Source organism: Stegostoma tigrinum, chromosome 9 (assembly GCF_030684315.1).
Source record: "Stegostoma tigrinum isolate sSteTig4 chromosome 9, sSteTig4.hap1, whole genome shotgun sequence".
NCBI lineage: Eukaryota > Metazoa > Chordata > Chondrichthyes > Orectolobiformes > Stegostomatidae > Stegostoma > Stegostoma tigrinum.
Genome location: NC_081362.1, coordinates 8,255,587 through 8,279,283, shown reverse-complemented (window position 1 = coordinate 8,279,283; position 23,697 = coordinate 8,255,587). Strand labels below are relative to the sequence as shown.

The following is a 23,697-nucleotide window of genomic DNA, read 5'->3' as shown; positions in this document are numbered from 1 at the left end:
CCAAGTTCGGCTTTTGGCTGCAGCTCTCGGGAATATTCAGCTTAATTGAAAGCTGATGCTAGAGCCAAGCTGTAAAAACAGGAATTAGAATGAATTGTGGAAGCTGGGAGCAATGTAACAACTGACGGCTGTGAGAAGGATTGAGTACAACAGAGGGGAGTTAGGCTGTATCTCAAGCCAAGCAATTTGAAGATTCGAGAGCATGCAAAGACGACAATTGTTGATGAAACTAATACATAACATGTTCTGTAAGAGCAGGTCAATGAGCCATAGAAAGTCTCATCTTATTAAGTATTCATTCAGCCCTCCTTCACAGAGATTGAAAAATGCTCATTTTAAAAACATGACTATTTTGCCTGGAGTATGATTATAGCATGCCTGAGTTAGGGTATTGAACGAATCTGTGCAAATCATTGTGAATCTAACAACACTCATCTCCCCCTCACCATCAACTTCTACTCCTCCACTGTTCCTAGATTAACATACAGCTTATCCAACATCCAGTACTAGATGACAGAAATTTCCACCAATGAAATTTCGGGAAAACCGTAGCCGTCGTTTTCAATCCATGCTGTAAATTCCGTTCCCTAGCTACCAACTCCATCCCCCTCGCTCGCAACAGTCTGAGACTAATCCAGCCTGTTCTCAATTTCAGTGTTACATCTGATTTCTATATGAACACCAAACTCATATTAGAGCCTTACTAAAAGGATGGATTTTCACCTCCTTGACATTGCCTGACTTCTGCACTGTCTCAGCTCCTCTGCTGCTGAAATTGTTCTCGATTTATAATCACAGTGTTCTCCTGACTCGTCCCTTATTCTCCACCCTCATGAGCTTGAAAACAGCTAAAACTGGTCGTGTCTTAGTTCACTGATAATGGGAACTGCAGATGCTGTAGAATCCAAGATAACAAAGTGTGGAGCTGGATGAACACAGCAGGCCCAGCAGCATCTCAGGAGCACAAAGGCTGACGTCTAGGCCCGAAACATCAGCCTTTGTGCTCCTGAGGTGCTGCTTGGCCTGCTGTGTTCATCCAGTTCCACACTTTGTTATCTTGGTGTCTTAGTTCACACCAGGTTCTGTTTTCCTTATGAACATCCCCTGTGCTTGCCAACTTACGGTGGCTCTCAACGAAACAACATATTGACTTTACTACCTTATTTTCAGTGCTTCTTAACCGTTCTTATGTCTGTAATCTCCCACACATCCTTCATCTCAGATATCTGTTCTCCTCAAATTTGGGCCTCTTGACCATTCCTAATTTTATTCGTTCCAATATGGGTGACCATGTCTTGAACTTCCAGGGATCTAAGTCCTTACATTTCCGTCTATATTCCTACATCCTTCTGCCTCACTCCCTTGCTTTCTTCCTTTCAGACATTACATAAATTCCACCTCTTTGCCAAGCTTTTGACCAACCTTTCCTTCCATGGCTCAAGGTCATGTTTTGTTTTATAATTCTCCTGAGAAGCACCTCATGACATCACATTCAAGTTGCTGTGTGAATCAGCTCCTACGTTAACTTGCTGAAACAGATCGAGGACATAGTTGACACCACTGAACCTAGGGCGATGTCAGAAGTTCATAAAATGTTTGATTGTCTTTCTTTGGATACTTCCAAATATTTCAGAAAGTTGGCTGTAGCCTTATGATTCAGGCAAAGGATTTGCCCATGGCAGAGATGTGGTTCACTTAGGCTGTTCTGCACATTCCTATCCAGTGCACATTCCTGTTATTGGACATCCATGGCAGGCTCAAATAAGATTCCTAATCTGTACACATCTAAGTTCACTGACAAAGTTGTAATTACAACACGCTTGCTTTTGTTGTTTTGGCTTTCAGTAGTTTTAAGACTATAAGACTATAAAAGTTACACATGGGAGTAGGCAGTTCCATCCATTGAGCTGGCTCCACCATTCAGTAGGATCGTGGCCGATCCAGCATTCCCCATAGCCACTTTCCTGCCTTTCCCTGTAAGCCTTGATTTCCCCTACCGATTGAGAATCTATCTATCTCAGCCTTAAACATACACGGGAGTCTGGCCCCACAATTCCAAATATTCACAATTCTCGGAAAGAAGCAATTCCTCCTCATCTCAGTCTTAAATTGGTACCCGTTTGCTCTGAGACTATGCCCTCCGATCCTAAACTCTCCGATGAGGGGAAACATCTTCTCAGCATTTACCCAGTCAGGCCCGTTAAGAATCCTAAATGCTCCGGTGAGATCACCTCTCATTCTTCTAAACTCCAGTGAGGTAGAGTCCCAACCTGTTGATCTTTTGCTCATAAGACACTCCCTCCATGCCATGGATCATCCTAGTGAACCTTCTCTGAGCTCCATCATGGAGTCATACAACATCGAAACCAGTCCAACCAATCTGTGCCAACCATGTTCCAAACTAAACTAGTCCTACCCACCTACATTTAGTCGATAACCCTCCACACTTTTCCTATTCATGTATTTATCTGAATGTCTTTTAAACATTGTCACTTTCCTTGCATCTACCACTTACTCTGGCAATTCATTCCGCATGTGAACCACACTGTGTAAAAGGAGTTGCCCTTCGTGCCCTTTTTAAAATATTTCTCCGCTCACCTCAAAAATATGTCCCTGAGTTTTGAATTGATCCATCTTAGGGAAAAGACCTTTGCTATTCACTTTATCTATATCCCTCATGATTTTATAAACCTCTTTAAAGGCCATGCCTGAACCTCGTATGCTGCAGTGAAAAAAGTCCGTGCCTGTCCACCCTCTCCCTATAACACAAATCCTCCAGCCCTGCCATCATCCTGGTAAATCTTTCCTGAACCCTTTTGAATTCCCCCACCTTGGGGAAAATATTTCGCTGTTCGCCTTACCTATTCCCCTCATGGTTTTAAGAACCTCTTGCAGATCGTTTCTAATGATATTTATGTACAGATTTGTCAGAAACTGTTAAATTTTTAAGAAAATTGTGCTTCGTATTAGAAATTTGAATAAATTGCATTGTAATGCTAATTTGTTTGGAATTCCTGTTACCCCTGTTAGTTTTCTACTTAAGCCTGACTTTATGCGTCGCCCTGATCGGACATTTGACCCATTCTCCGAGACTCCAGTGGACGGTGTTATTGCAGCGACCTGTTCTGTCCAGGTAAGAAGTCAAATAAAGTAACTTAACTTTATTTCACATCAAATTAGATTTTACTGTACCTAAAAGCAGTTCAGAGTCATGATAATTAGCTTGTGCAGCCTTGTTGTCGTCATCACGTTGGAAATGGAATAGTACACTATCCACAGCAAAGGCGCACAAAACTGCAAATGAGAGGAAAGACCTACTCACTCAGTTTCTGTCACAGAATGGTTTATTTGTTTATGGAAATTGATGTCAGGAAATCTGAGGAAATGTCTTACGTTGTTCGCCTGCCATTGGCTGCAACACCATCATGCTCCATGAGATGGACAAAATTATGATTAACATTGACCCTCCCATTTATTTAAGACATGCAAAACCTACCAAGAAAGTGCGCCAACCATTGTGAAAAACTGTAGTGAGAACTGTGGCCTGGATTAAATCATTGACTGTGTAAAGTGTAGCTCTTCATCACTGGCCTGACAGCAAAGCTCCTGACTTCAACCTTGTGACTTTTACTGTTTTGAAACATAAAAATCTCAAACCAAGGCATTCTAACAAAGTACAAACAACCGGTATTTATGAACTAAGCAGAATTTACGATACAAGGTATGATATATTCTTAACAAAAAGCAATTAAGTCAACAAAGTCTTTTATACCTCAATGTTCTCTTGATTACTACCAAGACAAACAATACCTTTCGTTCTGTTTCTGTCTCCGAATTGTTATAGCATTGAGCTGTGTTAGAGTTACATCACAAGAAGTGATGGTGAAACTGAATGAAGACATTTGAGTTTTCAACTTTGTCCCTAATTCTTGCTGTCTATTGGGAAGTAGTCTGTGTGTGTTCCAGTCAACCTGTACTGAGGTTTGTTTACACACTTCTGTAGCAGGTGGGACTTGAACCTGGGCCTCCTGGCTCAGGGGAAGGGACATTAGTACTACATCACAGGTACCCTCAAGGGATAGCACAGACTAACTGTTTTCACCAGCTGCAGGTGCAGATCATCTATATTCCACCCCGTAACTAGATTCCTGTGAAAACTCAGATAATTGCCCATCTTTATTACCTTTTGGGCACATCAATTTCATTCCACTGTGAACAAATCCTGTTAGATATGGGGGATTGTGGTTAAACAAGCAATGTTACAGCAATACAATTATCAATAATACAAAACTACTCCAATGGATACCAAGACAGTTGAGAACTAGTTCTGGTCATTCATTCCCAGCATAGTTTAAGGGAAGAACTTTTTATTTACAAAGCAGTGTAGTTTTGCCCCATAGATACGGTTAATACATCAAGACAGTTATTAAGCCTGTATTAAATTCAAAAACACATTGGTTCCACATCCAATTGGCAGGATGCCTGGTGTGGATCAGACTGATGTGAACAACATGGAGTCAATTCCTATTCCAGATGGAGTGGATTTGGGATCTGCTTTTTTGTCCTAGCCATCGTAGAGGTCATGAGTCAAACCTTTAGACAGAGAACTGGAGCAGAAGAAGCCTGCCTCTTACCTAAGATGATCACAGTAGATGCTGATTTAATACTGCTGAGTATTAGAGTAGGAAAAGTGAGGAATTGATGCTATCAATCCACAGAACTCCGTGTGCCCCAGCGACGAACTATTGGCAGTCATCCATATATGCCAATGTCCCTTTTTGTAAACAATCCTTTGTCTTTTGAATGCCAAGAAGCCACATGGTAAATTCTTTATAACCCAGAAATTATCCAAACGTCTCATTTACAAATTCTCATAATCTGTAAATGATCGTAGAATATTGGATTGTAAAAGCTCATCTGGTTTGCTGATAACTTTTAGGGAAGGAAATTTGCCATCCCCTCTTGGCCTGGCCTGCTTGTGACTCCAGCCACAGCAACATGGTTAACTAGTTACAGCCCTTTGAAATAGTCTAGCAAGCCACTACATTGTATCAATAACCACTATGAGAGACATTCACGCATAATAGTTCCAGAAGGTGACTCAACAACAGTTTATTAAGGGATGGACTATCAACACTTACAATGCTCACATTCTGTGAACACTTAAAAGACATGCTTACATGATAAAATATTTGCATTTGTTATGCAAAAATTACAATAAATGCCTTTCTCTTTTCTAGGTAATATCGGGCCAATTTCTGTCAGATAAGAAAATTGGCACATACGTAGAAGTAGATATGTATGGTCTACCAACTGACACCATTCGAAAGGAGTTCCGAACACGAATGGTGATGAACAATGGCTTGAACCCAGTATATAATGAGGAACCGTTTGTGTTTCGAAAGGTGAGTTGGAGATCCAGTGCTTCAATCAGTTCTATGTCTGAAGTACAGAATTCGGATTGGAATATTTGCCTGCTCAATGGTAAACCACAGAATCACGCTGCACACAAGGAAGTTATGCAGCCCACGGAACAACAGTCCGGTTGATCTCATTTTGAAACCCATTGAGTCATGCTTTATTCTAACTTGTTGGGGGGGAGGGGTGGGTTAATAGAGTTAGGAGAGAGCAAGAGCTGCTGTGTCATTCAATGTAGGAGGCAGAGGCTTGTACAGTTCATGAGCCTGAATCATGATTTTGCTAGATTAGCAGAGTCAGTTCTGAGACGTCCTGTGCAAACATATGGTAGCATCGAGCTACCAGTGGCTGAACTCTAAGCTGCCTATCCCCACGGTAATGTCAACCTCCTTGAGGATGATTGAGTGTGGGAGAGAGGTGGGGTGGGGGTAGTGGGGGTGTTGGTGTTGGGTGAGTGTGGTTCTGTGATTTAAATAGGATGCTGATTGCCATTTTAGTAGAGTGCTGGACAGAGTGTAGACCCCCAGGTAAGCTTAGCCTGATAACTGTCGGGGGTCTGATCAAAGAGAGTCTTGCAGGAACATGGAGCCAGAAATTGGTGTGGACAATGGAGAAAGACTGTGGGTCACCGCTAAATTGAGTTCAACCCTTCCCTTCCAGTCACCATCCAAATTAAGACAACTCCATAAAACTATTAGCTTTGTGGAGTCAGTTCGGAAAAGAAAGTGAACTGCTTTGAATGGATTGGGGGTTCTCAACACCACGTGGGAAGTTGAAGAAACAAAGAAACAAAGAAACCTACAGCACAGGAACAGGCCCTTCGGCCCTCCAAGTCTGCGCCGATCAAGTTCCACTGTCTAACCTGTCATCTATTTTCTAACGGTCTGTGTCCATTTGCTCCATGCCCATCCATGTACCTGCCCAAATATATCTTAAAAGACGCCAACGTGTCTGCATCTGCCACCTCCGCTGGCAACGCGTTCCAGGAGCCCATCACCCTCTGTGTAAAGAACTTTCCATGCATATCTCCCTTAAACTTTCCTCCTCTCACTTTGAACTCATGACCCCTAGTAATTGAGTCCCCCACTCTGGGAAAACGCTTTTTGCTATCCACCCTGTCTATACCCATCATGATTTTGTAGACCTCAATCACGTACCCCTCAATCTCCGTCTTTCTAATGAAAATAATCCTAATCTATTCAACCTCTCTTCATAGCTAGCACCCTCCATACCAGGCAACATCCTGGTGAACCTGCTCTGCACCCTCTCCAAAGCATCCACATCTTTTTGGTAATGTGGTGACCAGAACCGAACACAGTACTCCAAATGTGGCCGAACCAAAGTCCTATACAACTGCAACATGACATGCCAACTCTTGTACTCAATACCCCGCCCAATGAACGAAAGCATGCCATATGCCTTTTTGGCCACCCTATTGACCTGCGTTGTCACCTTCAGGCAACAATGGACCTGAACACCCAGATCTCTCTGTTCATCAATTTTCCCTAGGACTTTTCCGTTTACTGTCTAGTTTGCCCTTGAATTTGATCGTCCAAAATGCATCACCTCGCATTTGCCCGGATTGAACTCCGTCTGCCATTTATCTGCCCAACTCTCCAGTCTATCTATATTCTGCTGTAATTTCTGACAGTCCCCTTCACTATCAGCTACTCCATCAATCTTCGTGTCATCAGCAAACTTGCTGATCAGACCACCTACACCTTCCTCCAGATCATTTACATATATCACAAACAACAGTGGTCCCAGCACAGATCCCTGTGGAACACCACTGGTTACAGGTCTCCAATTTGAGAAACTCCCTTCTACTACTACCCTCTGTCTCCTGTTGCCCAGCCAGTTTTTTATCCATCTAGCTAGCACACCCTGGGCCCCATGTGACTTCACTTTCTCCATCGGCCTGCCATGGGGAACCTTATCAAACGCCTTACTGAAGATAAGATAAGACGAGGATTAAATTATTCCATTGTGCCCGCAGAGACCCAATAAATAGTTAACAAGTTTTACTTAAGAAGATAAAACTTCTGGCACAAAATCTGCTCTGTTCAGAAAGAGCATTAACGGTTTCAGTCATGACTCACAATGCACAGGCTCAGTTGCATCAGCATGCAGCGTAATTGCATAATATCATTTTCTTTCAGGTTATAAAACTGATTGTGTCTCAGCAGTGAGAACAAAATCAAAATTTGCTTCATTTTCCAGGTCATTCTGCCAGACCTCGCAGTGTTGAGAATAGCAGTTTATGATGATAACAACAAGCTGATTGGCCAGAGAATCCTACCTTTGGATGGTCTGCAAGCTGGCTGTCGGCACATATCCCTCAGAAATGAAGGCAATAAGCCCTTATCGTTGCCCACTGTCTTTTGTAATATTGTACTCAAAACCTATGTCCCTGATGGATTTGGAGGTGAGATCATCAGGTTCTTACCTATCAGTATACATCATCTTACGGGAATGGTTTGGAAGGTTGCCCACTGAGTGAAAAATGACATTTGAAATGTAAAGCAACATTGTACTGTTGTACATTGTACATAACAACTGTGATAGTGGCAGAAGTAAATCATTTGAGTACATGTGTCGTGGAAATAATTTACAAATGAGAAGCTTCTATCATGTAATTTTAGCAATTTTGACTGTTATATTTACATTTCCTTTTTGATGGTCCACTCAGTCTCTCCTGAGAGCTCTAAGAGTGGCCTTCCACACATTGTCTCAGTGCCCATCATTGAGTTTGGACCCGGCTCTCAGCATGCTGTCTGTCCATGGGTGTAATGCAGCTGGGCTCCACACTAGTAAACGTGTGTTCATTTTTCAGAGGGTTGTTGGACAGTGACTTGATTAATATTAATGGTGGCATCCGCACTGATAGTCTGGCTATAATCAGGGATGGGGAAACTGAATCTGGGACCCATGCTCCATGGATATCAAATGAATGTCACCTTTGCTATTGAACCATTTTACATGCTGTTGCTGTTTATTTTCAAACTTGTTTAGGTTTGAATAACATTCCTATTTTCTGTGACATGTACAAATTTTGGAAGCCTCTAGGTCAGATTTTCCATTTCCTGTTGTGTTTGAGAAGGCCTAGGGTTTCAGTTCATCCATCGCAAAGATTGATTGTTTCCACTTGCAGAAACATTCATCATTTCTGTCTCCACCTCATCTCAGTTACTGCTGAAACCCTGCAATTTCGCCTCAGTTCCCTCCAGGCTTGGCCATTCTAGTGTTCAACAGGCTAGCTTGTCTCCTATTCTTTCCTTTCCATCAACACTTCCATCAGGCAGAAGATACAGAAGCTTGAAGACACGCACCAACAGGTTTAAGAATAGGTTCTTACCTGCCTTTATTAGACTGTTGATTTGACCCCTCTAACTTCAAATAACGTTCACTTCGCTGATGTTGATCTTGCTTCATGTGCCTCCTGTGCAGCTATAATCTTGTAAGCCTTGCTCTGTTTCAGCACACTATGATTGTTATGTCCTCGTTTGCTATGATCTGCCCGTACCGTTTGCAAAACAAAACTTTTCACTGTACTAAGGTACATGTGACTACAATAAATCAAATCAACTTATTCAAAATTCCTGGTCCCTATTCTATCTAACTTTAATCCCACTCTGTACTGTGACTCACATAAGCTTCCCAACCTGACACCCAAATCTTAAATTCCTTCTGAACTTTAAACCCCTCTGGTGAATTTAATCTCCTACTTTTAACAGAATTCCAGTTCAAAATTTCTTTTCTAAGTACTGAAACATCTATGCCTTCCTGTTCTTCATTAAGACATATAGTACATGCTCAAGTAACCATCAATCTTATGTAATAGTCAACCCCGACTTTTAGGACTTTTGAAGGGCAAAGTGCTCTTCTCACATACCATGTTTTAGTTTTCGGACTAAGGCTTGTTGGAACAGTTTACCAGGTCTTAAGTCTTTTTTCATTTAAACATCAGATCACCAGTAAGTAGAGGTAATGGGAACTGCAGATGCTAGAGAATCCAAGATAACAAAGTGTGGAGCTGGATGAACACAGCAGGCCAAGAATGGTATCAATGTGGATTTCACCAGCTTCAAAATCTCCCCTCCCCGCCACTGCATCCCAAAAGCAGTCCAGCTCGTCCCAGCCTGCCTAACCTGTTCTTCCTCTCACCTATCCCCTCCTCCCACCTCAAGCCGCACCTCCATTTCCTACCTACTAACCTCATCTCGCCCCCTTGACCTGTCTGCCCTCCCCAGACTGACCTATCCCCTCCCTACCTCCCCACCCATACTCTCCTCTCCACCTATCTTCTTTTCTCTCCATCTTTGGTCCGCCTCCCCCTCTCTCCCTATTTATTTCAGAACCCTCACCCCATCCCCCTCTCTGATGAAGGGTCGAGGCCCGAAACATCAGCTTTTGTGCTCCTGGGATGCTGCTTGGCCTGCTGTGTTCATCCAGCTCTACACTTTGTTATTTTAGCATCTCGTCTGGGGCAGCCTAATCCCTACTGAATTCAGGACCACAGCCAGTAACTAGTGACATTATCGGCAGTGCCAAAATCCCGGCATGGATTACTGCCCTTTAAAAGTATTACTTACATAAAAGTCAATTCCTAAAAGTTTGGCCTGAAAAGCTCAACTTTCACACAAGCATGTATAAGACCGATGAATACCTACTAGCATTATTTTTAATGTCTTATTTTTAATTATTATTCTATTATTTATTAATTATTTTAATATTTTAATGCTTTTATTATTTTAATTATTTTTAATTAGCAATATTTTAATCTGCTCTACAAACAGCAAACTAAAGCATTAAGAGGAACAAAAACAAAGTTGCTGGAAAAGCTCAGCAGGCCTGGCAGCATCTGTGAAGGAAAAAACAGAATTAACGTTTCAGGTCCAGTGACCCTTCCTCAGAGGACACGAAACGTTAGCTCTGTTTTTTCCTGCACGGATGCTGCCAGACCAGCTGAGCTTTTCCAGCAACTTTGTTTCTATTCCTGATTTACAACATCTGCAGTTCTTTTGGTTTATGTAAAGCATTAGAGGTATTGAGCTAATCTTGATCTCTGGATTCCAGCTGACCTTGTGTGTATTTTTGCCATAATCCTTGCCTTGAAAATTATAGCATTCACTGATATTTCTTTTAGACCTTCTTTAAAGCTTTTCTCTTCCTCTGCCAGATATCGTTGACGCTTTATCAGATCCAAAGAAGTTTCTGTCAGTAACGGAAAAGAGAGCTGACCAAATGAGGGCAATGGGAATTGAAACTGTACGTTAAAAAATACTTTAATACTTACTTCACACTGAATAGCAAATTGTTGAATAAATTTCTTCTGAATAAGTTCGCAAAAATTGCACTTTTATCACTGCAAATAGTAAGTAGTTGCAAATGGTTTATTTTCCCTCATTAATGCTAGACAACAGATACAAATATCCGCTGAGGTATGTGAGGTCAAAACGTGGCTTCTGAGTGCAATCTTTCTAATAATGAAGAACTATTAAGAATGGATCCTTCCTTCGTTCTGCCTCCTTTAATATCTAACATTATTTTCCAGTGTGCTGTAGCTATGCAGATGTTGGAGGTTTCACTGCATTTTAAGTTGATGCATAATGCAGGTTGTCAGTACAACGAGTCAAAGAATTATTTGATCCAGACATTTTTATAATTTGTCACTGTTCGATTAAGATTTCCAATTGAAGCTAGATTATTTTCAAGCCTAGGAGCTGACGAGCTTCAAAATTGAAAGAACTTCAATCGCCCACATTTTTCATTCTTTCTTTGGTGCACTGTTTGGATCACACAGTATGGTAAATTTAATCCCTGGTGGATTCAACCAAGTTTTTAATTCACAAATATGTCCTTGATGTGTGTGAAAGGGAGGTTAATGATCAGATTTTAACCATCGAGATCATCCAGACTCCAAGGCAAGCGGGGTTTCCAGGTTGGGAGCATGGTTGTGGTCGAGTGGGGACATTGGAGATGAAGACATTTCTGGAGATGGCCAGTTAAGAAATTCCATCCAATTAAAGGTAGCTCGCAGACCAGGGGACAAACAGGACCAACCAGAGGGCCTGGAGTGATGGAAGGTTGGCAGAATCACCAGGAGAGATGGTGCTGCCAGGATAGATGGGGAAACACAAAGACACCTGAAGATGGAATTGGCTTCTGAAGAGTCAGTGAAGTTTCTAAATAAAGAAATGTCGCAGGCAGGTCATGGGTGTGGAGAGGTAGCCCTTCCTCAGTATTGACTGGAGGCCAGAACTCTTGTGCAGCCGCAGCTCGGAATTTTAAAGAAGAACTCTCTGGACCTCAGGTCTATTTCTGGGAGATCATGTCCAAGCAACTGCTGAACTTAAACCTCAGCACAGAGGTGTTCAGGCCGGTTGGTCATCAGCAGGATCCCAGTGGTACGACCAGGTATACCCTCAGCTGAAACTAATTAACAATCTATTATACAACCAGACCCCAACCTCTGGCAAGATTGCTTGGAGTCAGCATCATGTTGCGGCGATGCTCTTGAGCAAAATTTTCTCATTTTGCTCCCTGTTCACATTGTAAGTATATCTTCGGGGCGACTGTGAAGATTCAGCCTTGGATAGATGCGATTAGGTGCTGAATGCTGGTCGGAATATTTCCATTCGGCTGAAATGTGATAACATCAAACAGCAAACAACTTTCACATGCCAAACTCTTGATTAAGTTACTGCAGGGTTGTTCCCTGCGACAGAAATCATAATTCATAAATCGTAAATCATAATTAAAGAAAAAGATTATTGCAGGAAACAAACCATTATTTCAGACCTAAATCAATTGATCTAAATCAGCAGTTTCTATTTACCATCCCTTTATTTTGCTTCCAGTTCAGGCACATTCTTAAATGTGTGTCTGCAGGAATTACGAAGCAGCTGTTGGTGGCTGAGTTGTAATTCATTAGCAGAATAATAGTTGCAAATGTCATTAATCTCTAACCGTGCTACACCATATGCATGACTATGTACTAACCTATCAAAAGCAAAGATGCAGTTAACTGTTAGCTAGCATGTCTACCATTCCATTGGATCCTAAAACCTAGGAGCGGATGTCGGCCATTCAGTCCATCAAGTCTGCTCTGTCCCTGAGTGAGATCATGGCTGATCTGATAATCCTCAGTTCCACTTTCCTACCTTATCCACATAAACCTTGATTCCCTTGCTGATTACATCTTTTAACATTCATAAGTAAAAGAACAACCGATAAGAATTAATGGAAATATTCAGAGGGTTGCTGGATGCATTGGTGACAAGAGGAATTATGAAAGCAATAACATATTTCTGTAACACTTCAATATAATCAAATATCCCAAGGTAGCCCATAGGAGTGATATAAAAGAAAATATGAAATTGAGCTACTTAAGGAGATATAATGTTTGGTCACAGAAGTTGGATTGAAGAAACGTCTTTCAGGAGGGAAGAGAGGTGGAAAGGTTTTAGGAGGGAATTCCAGAGCTTAAGGTACAGGCAACCAGAGACCAATCTGGATACCTAAGAGGACAGAATGAGATGAGTACTGACACCTTCAGAGAATTGTGGGGCTGTAGGGCATTACAGAGATAGAGAGAAGTGAGACCAGGAAGTGATTTGAAAACAACAATGAGAAATTTAAGAGCAGGACTTTGTTTAGCTGAGACTCAGTGTTGCTTATCCAACTTGGGTTGAAGGATGGTCAGGACTTGATGCACATTTGTGACATTTGCGCAAAGTAATGTTGAATGTAGGGGTCCTGCCCAGACTGCATAACCGAATAATAGGACCTCAAGTTAACTGAGGCACAGGTGAGAATTTCAACAACTGATGAGTTGAGACTATCGGATTCAGGTGATTTTATGGACGTGGAAATAGGAAGGCTCAACAATGGCATTAATTCATGGAAGTCCATTCTGCCAAAATGAAGACCTTTCTACCCCTTTAAGCTCTGGTGACCTGTAACTTCCAGCACTAGGCGGGGAGAAGATTACATGCTGTTCGTGTCTGTAATGCCCAGCTATGATCTGTGAGATCATAAAAATGAAATTACACATATAAGGAAGTAGCGACATCAGTATTTCTGAATTTTAACAACTGGTTTATGGCTTGAGAGTATTTCCTGCAGAGTTACAATTTATGTAGCTCTGTCCCAGTTTCTAAGGTAGTCAGTTTGAGTGAGATTTTTAATGTAGAACATCAGTTGGTGGATTTGTTTTTTCACACATGGCAATTTGTTTGCTTTGTACTTCAAGAGCGATATAGCAGATGTGCCAAATGACACCTCCAAAAACGATAAGAAAGGGAAATCTAATCCAGTGAAAGCAAGTGTCACACCACAGAGCAGCTCAGAACTGAGACAGAACTCAACATCTGGACAAGGCACTGCAAACGATGCGAAGAAAGGTGAGAATCCAGAATGATATTGTATTTTTCTTTAACCAGTGGTTGTTGTCTATGGGTTAGTCTTATTGGTTTGGAAGCCTCAAATTGTTTTGAGTTTGCAGATACTGAGTGGTATCTTGGGCAAAAAACATTCTCTCTGATGTTGAGCTCAGGAAACATTTCCATGTTAGGCTAGATTTTAAGATTCCTGGCAAACAGTTTGAAGGCGGTTGTGGAAGGTGGGGAATGGGGATTACTATCTGACCACCCTCTGATCTGTCTCCAGTTTTATGAAGGGAGGGGTATGTGGAAGCATCAGGTGATCCACCCTCCCCTTAACTATATAGGGCTCTAGCCATAGAGTCATCCGTCACGGAAATAGATGCTTCGGTCCAACTCGTTCACGCCGACCAGACATCTGAAATTAATCCAGTCCCATTTTGCCAGTATTTGGCCCTCTAAACCCTTCCTATTCGTGCACTCAGGCAGACATCTTTTAAATGTTGTAATTGTACCAGCCTCCATCACTTCCTCTGGCAGCTTATTCCAGACACGCACCACCCTCTCTTGAAAATGTTGCTCCTTGGGTCCCTTTTAAATCTTGCCCCTCTCACTTTAAATCAATGCCCTCTAGTTTTGGACTCCCCTACCCTGGTTATTTACCATATCCATGACCCTCATATTTTATAAAACTCTAATAAGGTCACCCTTCAACCTCTGGCACTCCAGGGAAAACAGCCCCAGCCTTTTCAGCCTCTCCCATAGTCAGAATACTGTAGACAGGTTTGGGCCCCTTACCTAACAGTGGGTTATTAGGGGATAACTGATCCCCCAATAATAAATTGGCATCAGAAGCAGTCCAAAGAGGGCTCACTAGGCTGTTACTGGTTATGGAGGAACTGTCCTATGAGGTGAGACTGACTAGGTTCAGCCTGTACTCACTGGAATACGGAAAACTGAGAGATGACCTTATTGACACTGTTCATAAGAGTACTTGACGAGGGAAGTGTGTAAAGAGTGTTTCCCACTGTGGGAGAATCTAGGACCAGAGGTAATAATTTCAGAATGAGAGATTGCACATTTAAGTATTTTTTTCTCTCAAAAGGTAGAGATTCAATGGAATTCTTTACCACATAAAACTCTTGAAGCTGGGCCATTAAGTATATTCAAGGGTGAGATAGACAGATTTTGAATCTATGAGGAAATCAAGAGTTAGGGAAAAATGCTGGACAGTGAAGTTGAGGGTATCAAATGAGGCATGATCTCATTGAAAGGCAGAATAGACTTGATAGGTTGAACAGCCTACTTCTGCTCCTACATTTTATAGTCTTAATGGCCCTTGAACTGCCTCATTCAGCCCTCACCACCGTTATACTGTTTAATAAATTAGAGTAAAGGTGAAAGATGCCAATGGGTTTTTCTGGGTTTAATCTCCTTACCTCACCATTTTCACAATGCTAAAGTTGAGTACGAAGTTGTAAGTTAATATTTGGACCAGATGACAAGGGTGAGGGAAAGAGCCATCATCCATAAAGGACGATGGATAGCTCCTGGTATTACTCCAATTCATTAAATACACTCCACTTACTTGGAATAAAGGTGAGGACGTAGGTCCTCCAGGAACTACCACAGCCAATACAAGGATTGAACCCATGCTGTTGGCTTTATTCTACACTACAACCTAGTCAACTGAGATAACCCACTACGTGGCTCATAAAGAAGATTTAATGTGTTGCACAATTATTATATAAAACCATAAGGTGTAGGAGTAGAAGTGTAGACCATTTAATCCATCAAACCTGCTCCACCATTCACTGAGATTGTGGCTGATCTGATAATCCTCAACTCCACTTTCCTGCCTTTTCCCCATTAGCCTTGTTTCCCTGACTGATTAAAAATCTCAGCTTTGCGTAGCCTCAACCATCCAGCTTCAACAGTACTCTGCAATGAAGAATCTCACAGATTCACTGCCCTCTGAGAGAAGAAATTCTTCCTCATCTCTGTCTAAAATATGCAACCCCTAATTCTGAGATTACCCCTCTGGTTCTAGATTCTCCAACAAGTGCAAACGTCTTCTCTGCACCTACCCTGTCAAGCCCCCTGTGAATCTTACACATACCAAAAAGATGTCCTCTCATTTATCTGAAATCCAGACCTAACTTATTCAAACTCTCCTCATATGATAGTCCCTCCATATCTGGGATCAGCCCAGTGAACTACAATGGACTTTCTCATCGAGTCATACACAATGCTAGTATATGCACGCATCAAGGCAACAGTGTTGTTTCAGAATCGTATCGTTTTGATCACAAACTTAACTGGCAGTCTGTCATCTGTGGTATTGTCCCTTGCTGAACACAGAGTAGTGCAAACGGACCAGCGGAGTATGTCATACTGCTCACTCATAGTTGGCTGAAAGCTGTTCCTGGTGCCATACTCATACCAACGTTGTAATTACAGTAAATGATAATTAAAGAACCACGAGTGGACACCCCAGACACTGTGCAGCAGTACCCATTAGTGGATTTCACTACTTGGTGCAACGGAATCTCAGCTGCTGGTAGTTTGAGTCAGGAATGATGGTAATCTGTGATCATGCAGTAGCCTGGTAGTTCCCCACATCCAGGCTTACACCTATTAGATGCAGGTTCAAATCCGACCATGTCACCTCATGGCCTTTGAAGTCAATTCATTAATAAAATCCAGAATTGAAAGCTTGTCTCATCAGTGGTGACTATAACACTACCTGTTGTTGTTGTGTTTGTGTTAAAACCCACCTGCTTCCTGGACTTAATTGATGGAAGTAAATCTACTGTCCTTACCTGGCTTGGCCTATGTGTAATTTGAAGTGGCACGGTGGCTCAGTGGTTAGCACTGCAGCCTCACAGCGCCAGGGACCCAGGTTCGATTCCAGCCTCGGGTGACTGCCTGTGTGGAGTTTGCACATTCTCCCCATGTCTGCGCGGGTTTCCTCCGGGTGCTCCAGTTTCCTCCCACAGTCCAAAGATGTGCACGTTAGGTGGATTGGCCAAGCTAAATTGCCTGTAGTGTTCAGGGGTGTGTGGGTTACAGGGGATGGGTCTGGGTGGGATGCTTCAAGGAGCGGTGTGGACCTGTTGGGCCGAAGGGCCTGTTCCCACACTGTAGGAATCTAATAACTCCAGACCTACAGAAATGCGGTAAATGTATTGTGAAACGGCTGAACAAGCCCAGGGTAATTAAAAATGGTTCCCCCAAATGCTGATGTGGACCACATCTCGTGAAAGAACAAAACGTACCCTCAGGTTATCCTTGCATTTTGATCTTTTGCAAGAAGGACAAGCAGTTTGGCTTATCAAAGACTTCAACAAACTGAATGAATTTGTTAATTAATGAATATAGGTGTAAAAATTCACATGTAGGTCTCTGAAACAGCTCCATGAAAGTTTCAATCATGTCCCCCTTCATCCTTCTAAAGTCTATCAAGTACAGGCCCAGAGTCCTCAGCTACTCTTCACATGACAAGCCCTTCATACCCAGGATCATTCTTGTAAACCTCTTCTGGACCCACTCCAAAGCCAGCACATCCTTTCTTACATTTTGGGCCCAAAACTGCTCACAATTTCCTAAATGAGCCTTATACAACTTCAGCAGTACATCTCTGCTCTTGTATTCTAGCCCTTTTGAAATGAATGCTAATGTTGCATTTGCCTTCCTTACTGCCAGCTAAATTTGCATGTTAGTCTTAAGGCAGTCCTGAAGTAGGACTCCGAAGACGCTTTGTGTTTGAGATTTCTAAAGCCTTTCCCTGTTTAGAAAATAGTCTGTGCCTCTACTCTTCCTTCCAAAGTGCATAACCTCACACTTTCCCAGATTGTATTCCATCTGCCAGTTCTCCGCCCACTCCCCTACCTAGATGAGTCCTTCTGCAGTCTCCCCCCTTCCTCAACACTGTCTGTCTCTCCACCTATCTTTGTGCTATCTGCAAACTGAGCAACAATGCCCTCAGTTCCTTCATCCAGATTGTTATTGTATAACGTAAATAGCTAAGCCCGAACACTGACACATGTAGAACTCCACTAGTCACTGGCTGCTATCTTGAAAGAGACCTCTTTGTTCCCACTGTCCGTCTTTGGCCAGTTAGCCAATCCTCCACACATGCCAGTTCCTTGACCCTAACACCATTGGCTCTTATTTATTTAGTAGCTTCCTGTGTAACATTTTGTCAAAGGCCTTCTGGAAATCCAAATACATTCACTGGCTATCCTTTGTCTAATCTGTTTGTTACCTACTCAAAGAATTCTGACACGTTTGTCAGGCATGAGGACCCCTTGGTGAAGCCATGTTTTACTGTACATTTTCAAGGACTCCCCAATTTCATCCTTAATGATGAACTCTAAAATTGTACCGATGACCAAGGTCAGGCTAACCAGCCTATCGTTTCCAGTCTTTTACCTCCCTCTCTTCTTAAACATGTGTACTAAATTAGCCATTTTACCCCCCCCTCCGATTTTTCCCAACTCCAGTGATTCCTGAAAGATTCACCATCAATGCTTCCACAATCACCTCAGCTATCTCCTTCAGAACTCAGGGGCACAGTCCATCTGGGCCAGGCGATTTCTCCATTTTCCACTTTCCCCAGTACCCTCTCTTTTTTGCCCCCTTACTGTGTTGAAGTTCTAGTATGCTACTGGTACTTTGCACCATGAAAACCGATGCAAAGAACCAATTCCATTCCTCCGCCGTTTCTTTGCTCTCCAGCCTCGTTTTTCAGCGGTCCAGTTACCATGTCTTATATCTGAAGAACGACTATGGGAATTTGGACAGAGAACTAGGTTGGCTTCACAAAATCTTACTTCTACTGAGGCCCATTAAAACCGCTTAATATACATTCTGGTGACAAACATTCTGTCAGTTTCGTGAACAGGGTGTTCATTCCCACTCCAAGAAATGACCTCACGACTCATCTGTACACGCAGAGCTGTGCTGTAACATTACGGCCCTACACAGTCACTTGACAGGTTGGGGTTACACAACTGTCAGACCTCACTTGAACCCAAAACCTTGACTCTGCTATCTCTCCACAGCTTGCTACCAACGCTGCTTGGTTTCTCCAGCAATTTCAGTTTTTGTTTCAGATCTCCAGCATCTTTTGTTCACTTAATTTTACTCACCTGATTATATTTAGCTTCCTCCCAGTCGATTTACGACAGTTCTCACACTTATCATTCAGGTGGTTCCTGCAAAGTTTAAGACGGAAAATATTGCAATTCTTTATAAATGACCTTTCAGTACCATGCAACCGGTGACCCTGTTTTGTCTTGATGCCTGGCTGCCAATTCACTGCGATTCATTCTCAGAGATGCTTTTAAGCATTGATTTCAGAACTTGTCTTTCGGCACTTTATTGACACCAAGAGATGAGGTTGTGTTAACTCACAACTGACCACCAGCGCAGCATATTCATTCAGTCGCTACTCACAAGCTGCAATACTCCACCTAGTGGTGGTGTTGCTCATAAACATCGGATAGAAATTTTACGCAGATTTTATCAAGATCTCTGTTTTAAAATTGTGACCCTCCAAAGTGCTCAAGTGTCATTTTCATGGGACAAAAAATGCAGGAATCGTCATATTCCATGGAGCGTTTGACAATCTCTTTTGTAGTTAAGCTAATTGGTTTCTTTTATCAGAGATAATGGGAACTGCAGATGCTGGAGAATCCAAGATAACAAAGTGTGGGGCTGGATGAACACAGCAGGCCAAGCAGCATCTCAGGAGCACAATAGGCCCGAAACGTTAGCTTTTGTGCTCCTGAGATGCTGCTTGGCCTGCTGTGTTCATCCAGCCACACACTTTGTTGTCTTGGTTTCTTTTATTTTGTCTGTATTTTAACAGTGGAGTAAAAATAAAAATAAAGAGTTTTTCAAGCATGTTTGTGGCTCAGATGCTTGTTTCATTAATAAACTGCAGGACTGTTATGAAGACCCAGAACAATGTTGTTGAACAATCTGTTCAGTGGTGAGTCAGGTTGTGCGATAAACATTGAGCGAGCCAGTGACACCCGCAGTGGAAAAAGGAATAGGTAATAAATTAGCACTCTACTACAAGTACATATCTACTGTCGCCAATTATAAACCTCTGAGGCCTAAATTTGCTTTTGTGAAGTCTTCAAATTGTTTATCTCCCTAATGATTATCACATGGCTCAGTGGTTATCACTGCTGTCTCATAGCACCAGGAACCCAGGTTTGATCCCACTGCTGCCTCATAGCACCAGGAACCCAGGTTTGATCCCACTGCTGTCTCATAGCACCAGGAACCCAGGTTTGATCCCACTGCTGTCTCATAGCACCAGGAACCCAGGTTTGATCCCACTGCTGTCTCATAGCACCAGGAACCCAGGTTTGATCCCACTGCTGTCTCATAGCACCAGGAACCCAGGTTTGATCCCACTGCTGTCTCACAGCACCAGGAACCCAGGTTTGATCCCACTGCTGTCTCACAGCACCAGGAACCCAGGTTTGATCCCACTGCTGTCTCATAGCACCAGGAACCCAGGTTTGATCCCACTGCTGTCTCATAGCACCAGGAACCCAGGTTTGATCCCACTGCTGTCTCATAGCACCAGGAACCCAGGTTTGATCCCACTGCTGCCTCATAGCACCAGGAACCCAGGTTTGATCCCACTGCTGTCTCACAGCACCAGGAACCCAGGTTTGATCCCACTGCTGTCTCACAGCACCAGGAACCCAGGTTTGATCCCACTGCTGTCTCATAGCACCAGGAACCCAGGTTTGATCCCACTGCTGTCTCATAGCACCAGGAACCCAGGTTTGATCCCACTGCTGTCTCATAGCACCAGGAACCCAGGTTTGATCCCACTGCTGTCTCACAGCACCAGGAACCCAGGTTTGATCCCACTGCTGTCTCACAGCACCAGGAACCCAGGTTTGATCCCACTGCTGTCTCATAGCACCAGGAACCCAGGTTTGATCCCACTGCTGCCTCACAGCACCAGGAACCCAGGTTTGATCCCACTGCTGCCTCACAGCACCAGGAACCCAGGTTTGATCCCACCCTCGGGTGACTGTGTGGGGTTTGTATATTCTCCTAGTGATTGTGTGTGTTTTCTCTGGGTGCTCCGGTTTTGCCCCAGAGGACAAGGATATGCAGGTTAGGTGGACTCGCCATACTAAGTTGCCCATAGTGCCCAGGGATGTGTAAGCTAGGTGGATGAGCCGAAGGTAATATAGGGCTACAGGGATAGGGTTTGGCGGTAGGGGGTGTCTGTGTGGGATGCTGTGCAGAGGGACGGTGTGGACTTGATGGGCTGAATGGCCTGCTTCCACATTGTAGGGATTCTGTGATGATTTCTAAGTATCAATATGGCTTTGTACGTTGCCAGTTGCATGGACCCAGCAATGCAGAAATTGTCATATTCCACAGGCTGTGACATTGATACATATCTACCATGGCCCAGAAATCCTTTATTATCATGCATTAATATAGTTTTGTTTTGATATTTGAGTTAATTTGCGTATGAGTGAAAGGTAAAGCCACCATAGTCCGACTGGACCATTGGGCCACTCTGTCATTCGAGCAAGAGACAACTTACTGCTGGTGTTTAACCTGGGGGTTAACAGATCAAAGGTGTGGGCAGAGGTTGAGAAGGTTAGTAACCTGAGCAGGAAATGAGCATTCCTAATTGGTTGTGTAACCTGAGCAGGAAATGAGCATTCCTAATTGGTTGTGAAATGGGAAGTCACATTCTCAAAAAAGCCACTGTATTAATCCAAGCATTTCTTTCTTTTTAGTGATGACTAAAACATAGATATTCCCACTTCCCCATCCCTAATCATTTCTGTATAGTTGCCGAAAGTTAAATCTAGTGTCTGACTTAAAAATAATTTGTATGGCCATTAATTCCTTGTTGTTTGCAAGACCACACTCCATGCAAACTGGCTCCCACATTTTCCAACTTTACAATAATGTCGTTCTTGGTATCTAATTAGCTGTAAAGCACTTTGTGGCTGTGAAAGGCAATATGCAAATACAGATTTTTATTTCCAGTTATGCTGCTTGGTGCAAACCGAAGTCACTTGCACAGGAACATTGATCATTGGCACAGGAGTAGGTCATTCCAAACCCTGAGCCTTCAATGAGGTCACAGTCGATATGTGGCCTAACTCCATATACCTGCCTTTGTCCCATATCCCTTAATACCTTTTACTTATCAAATATTTAGCTAGAACCTTCACAACATCTTACCGTTTCACTCTAGGTAGCAGGGCTTTAAGTGTTTAAGTTGTCCCTTTATTTCTCATTGTGTACAGCAGTATTTGCAGTGTTTTAATATTATGAGCATGTCTTGTATATCACAATGAAGTAGTTTTATTGGACTATTAATATGCTTAAGGTAACTGGGAATGAGTTTAGTGATGCTGAATAATCATAGCTGGAACTTTTTTTTTAGCAGATATAACACTGGTGCCTCAGGTGAATATTGAGGACTTGAAGCAGATGAAGGTAATTTTGTGTAACATTTTAAAAGGCTCATTGAAGTTACTTTACTACTCATGATTACTCATTACTATTTTATTAGTTTATTATTTATTTTATTATTGTTGATATTTATTATATTATTTATACTTTATTACTCATTATTACATATTACTCATTAGTCCTTCCTGAGATATGGATATCAATGGCAGGGCCAGCAATTCCTAATTGAACTTAGGGCGATAGTGAGCTGTCTTCTTGAACCACTGCAGTCCATGTGCTGTAGATATACTTGTAGTACTATTAAGAGGAAATTTTGGCTCAGGAATGCTGAAGCAATGGCAGTAAGTTTTTTTTTCTTTATAATGCCTTGCATATCCTTCGGCTGCTTTATAGCCAGTTAGGTTTTTGTTTTGAAGCAGAGCAGGTCACCTTCAGCAGCACCTCCCAAGCTCTCATCTTCAAACATCTAGAAGGACAGTAGAAATATGGGAACACCACTACCTGAAAGTTCCCCGCCAAACCACTCACCCTCTTGACTTGGAAATACATCGCCCTTCCTTCAAAATTCTTCCTGGCTCAACATCCTGGAACCCTCTTCCTAAGAGTGCTGTAGGTGTCCCTACACCACATGGACTGCAACAGTTTAAGAATACAACTCACCTCTTCCTTCTTCAGGGAAACAGAAGGTGGATAATACATGTTACCATAGCCAGCAATGTCCACATTTCATAGTAGACTATAAAAAATGTCACAGTTCAACCATCGCGCTATGTCTAGAGCCTAAGCCTATTTTTTTACTCATTTCCTGACATCACCCGTGAGCATAATGTTTTGCAATTCCTTTACTGGTCTCTGCTATTCTTTATTTAATTCCCATGTTAGAGTTTTCAGCAGTTTTCAAAACATGTTTTATTCAATGTAACGTCCTGTTAAGTTAATTCAAAAATAATGGAACCTTCTTCTCACTGATTAAGTTGTAAGGATCTGGAGAAAATAGTTGTTTCCATTATGGAGTAGAAAATTGCCCACTGCCAAGGACAATCCAAAAATTAGAAAGAAATAACCGCGTACAAGAAATGGACCATTCAGTCCAACTTGTCCATGCTAGCAGTGTATCCCATGCTTTCTCATCTTAGTCTATCAACAGAGCTCATTATTCCCCTCTCCCTCACATCCACTTTCCATACTTGTGTATTTTGACCACTGCAGTCTCTGAGCATTAACATTAAGCATTTTTCAATTTTATGCCATAGGTTTACTTTGTCACATTTAGGACAAAGCCAAGCCAATGTCCTCAGAAACTTGACCTTAAAAGCCACGTTTCAGCCAGTAAAAAGTTTGTCCATTAAAGGGTGATGGGGCAAAGGAAATGTGCAAACTTTAAAAGAAAATCGTTAAATTTATTTTTTAAAAG

At 42.4% G+C, this 23,697-nt stretch overlaps 1 protein-coding gene and 1 long non-coding RNA gene across 22 annotated transcripts in view; one reads left to right on the top strand and one right to left on the bottom strand.

The window, feature by feature from the left end:
• Positions 1-23,697, top strand: part of LOC125455166 (1-phosphatidylinositol 4,5-bisphosphate phosphodiesterase beta-4) — a 477,523-nt gene that overhangs the window by 357,903 nt on the left and 95,923 nt on the right. For 16 of the 20 annotated variants that reach the window (XM_048536853.2, XM_048536856.2, XM_048536849.2 and 13 more), the window contains 6 exons: positions 3,031-3,133; positions 5,241-5,405; positions 7,639-7,843; positions 10,598-10,686; positions 13,673-13,823; positions 22,255-22,307. In XM_048536853.2, the coding sequence (XP_048392810.1) occupies positions 3,031-3,133; positions 5,241-5,405; positions 7,639-7,843; positions 10,598-10,686; positions 13,673-13,823; positions 22,255-22,307 (766 nt within the window). The remainder of the gene's footprint in view (positions 1-3,030; positions 3,134-5,240; positions 5,406-7,638; positions 7,844-10,597; positions 10,687-13,672; positions 13,824-22,254; positions 22,308-23,697) is intronic. The other 4 variants (XM_048536864.1, XM_048536861.1, XM_048536863.1 and 1 more) reach the window with 1 other exon arrangement.
• Positions 1-23,697, bottom strand: part of LOC125455167 (uncharacterized) — a 144,583-nt gene that overhangs the window by 39,752 nt on the left and 81,134 nt on the right. The window contains exon 3 of one of the 2 annotated variants that reach the window (XR_007248170.2): positions 18,956-19,021. The exons of the other annotated variant lie outside the window; for it this stretch is intronic. This is a non-coding gene — a long non-coding RNA (uncharacterized LOC125455167). The remainder of the gene's footprint in view (positions 1-18,955; positions 19,022-23,697) is intronic. 2 annotated transcript variants of the gene reach the window in all.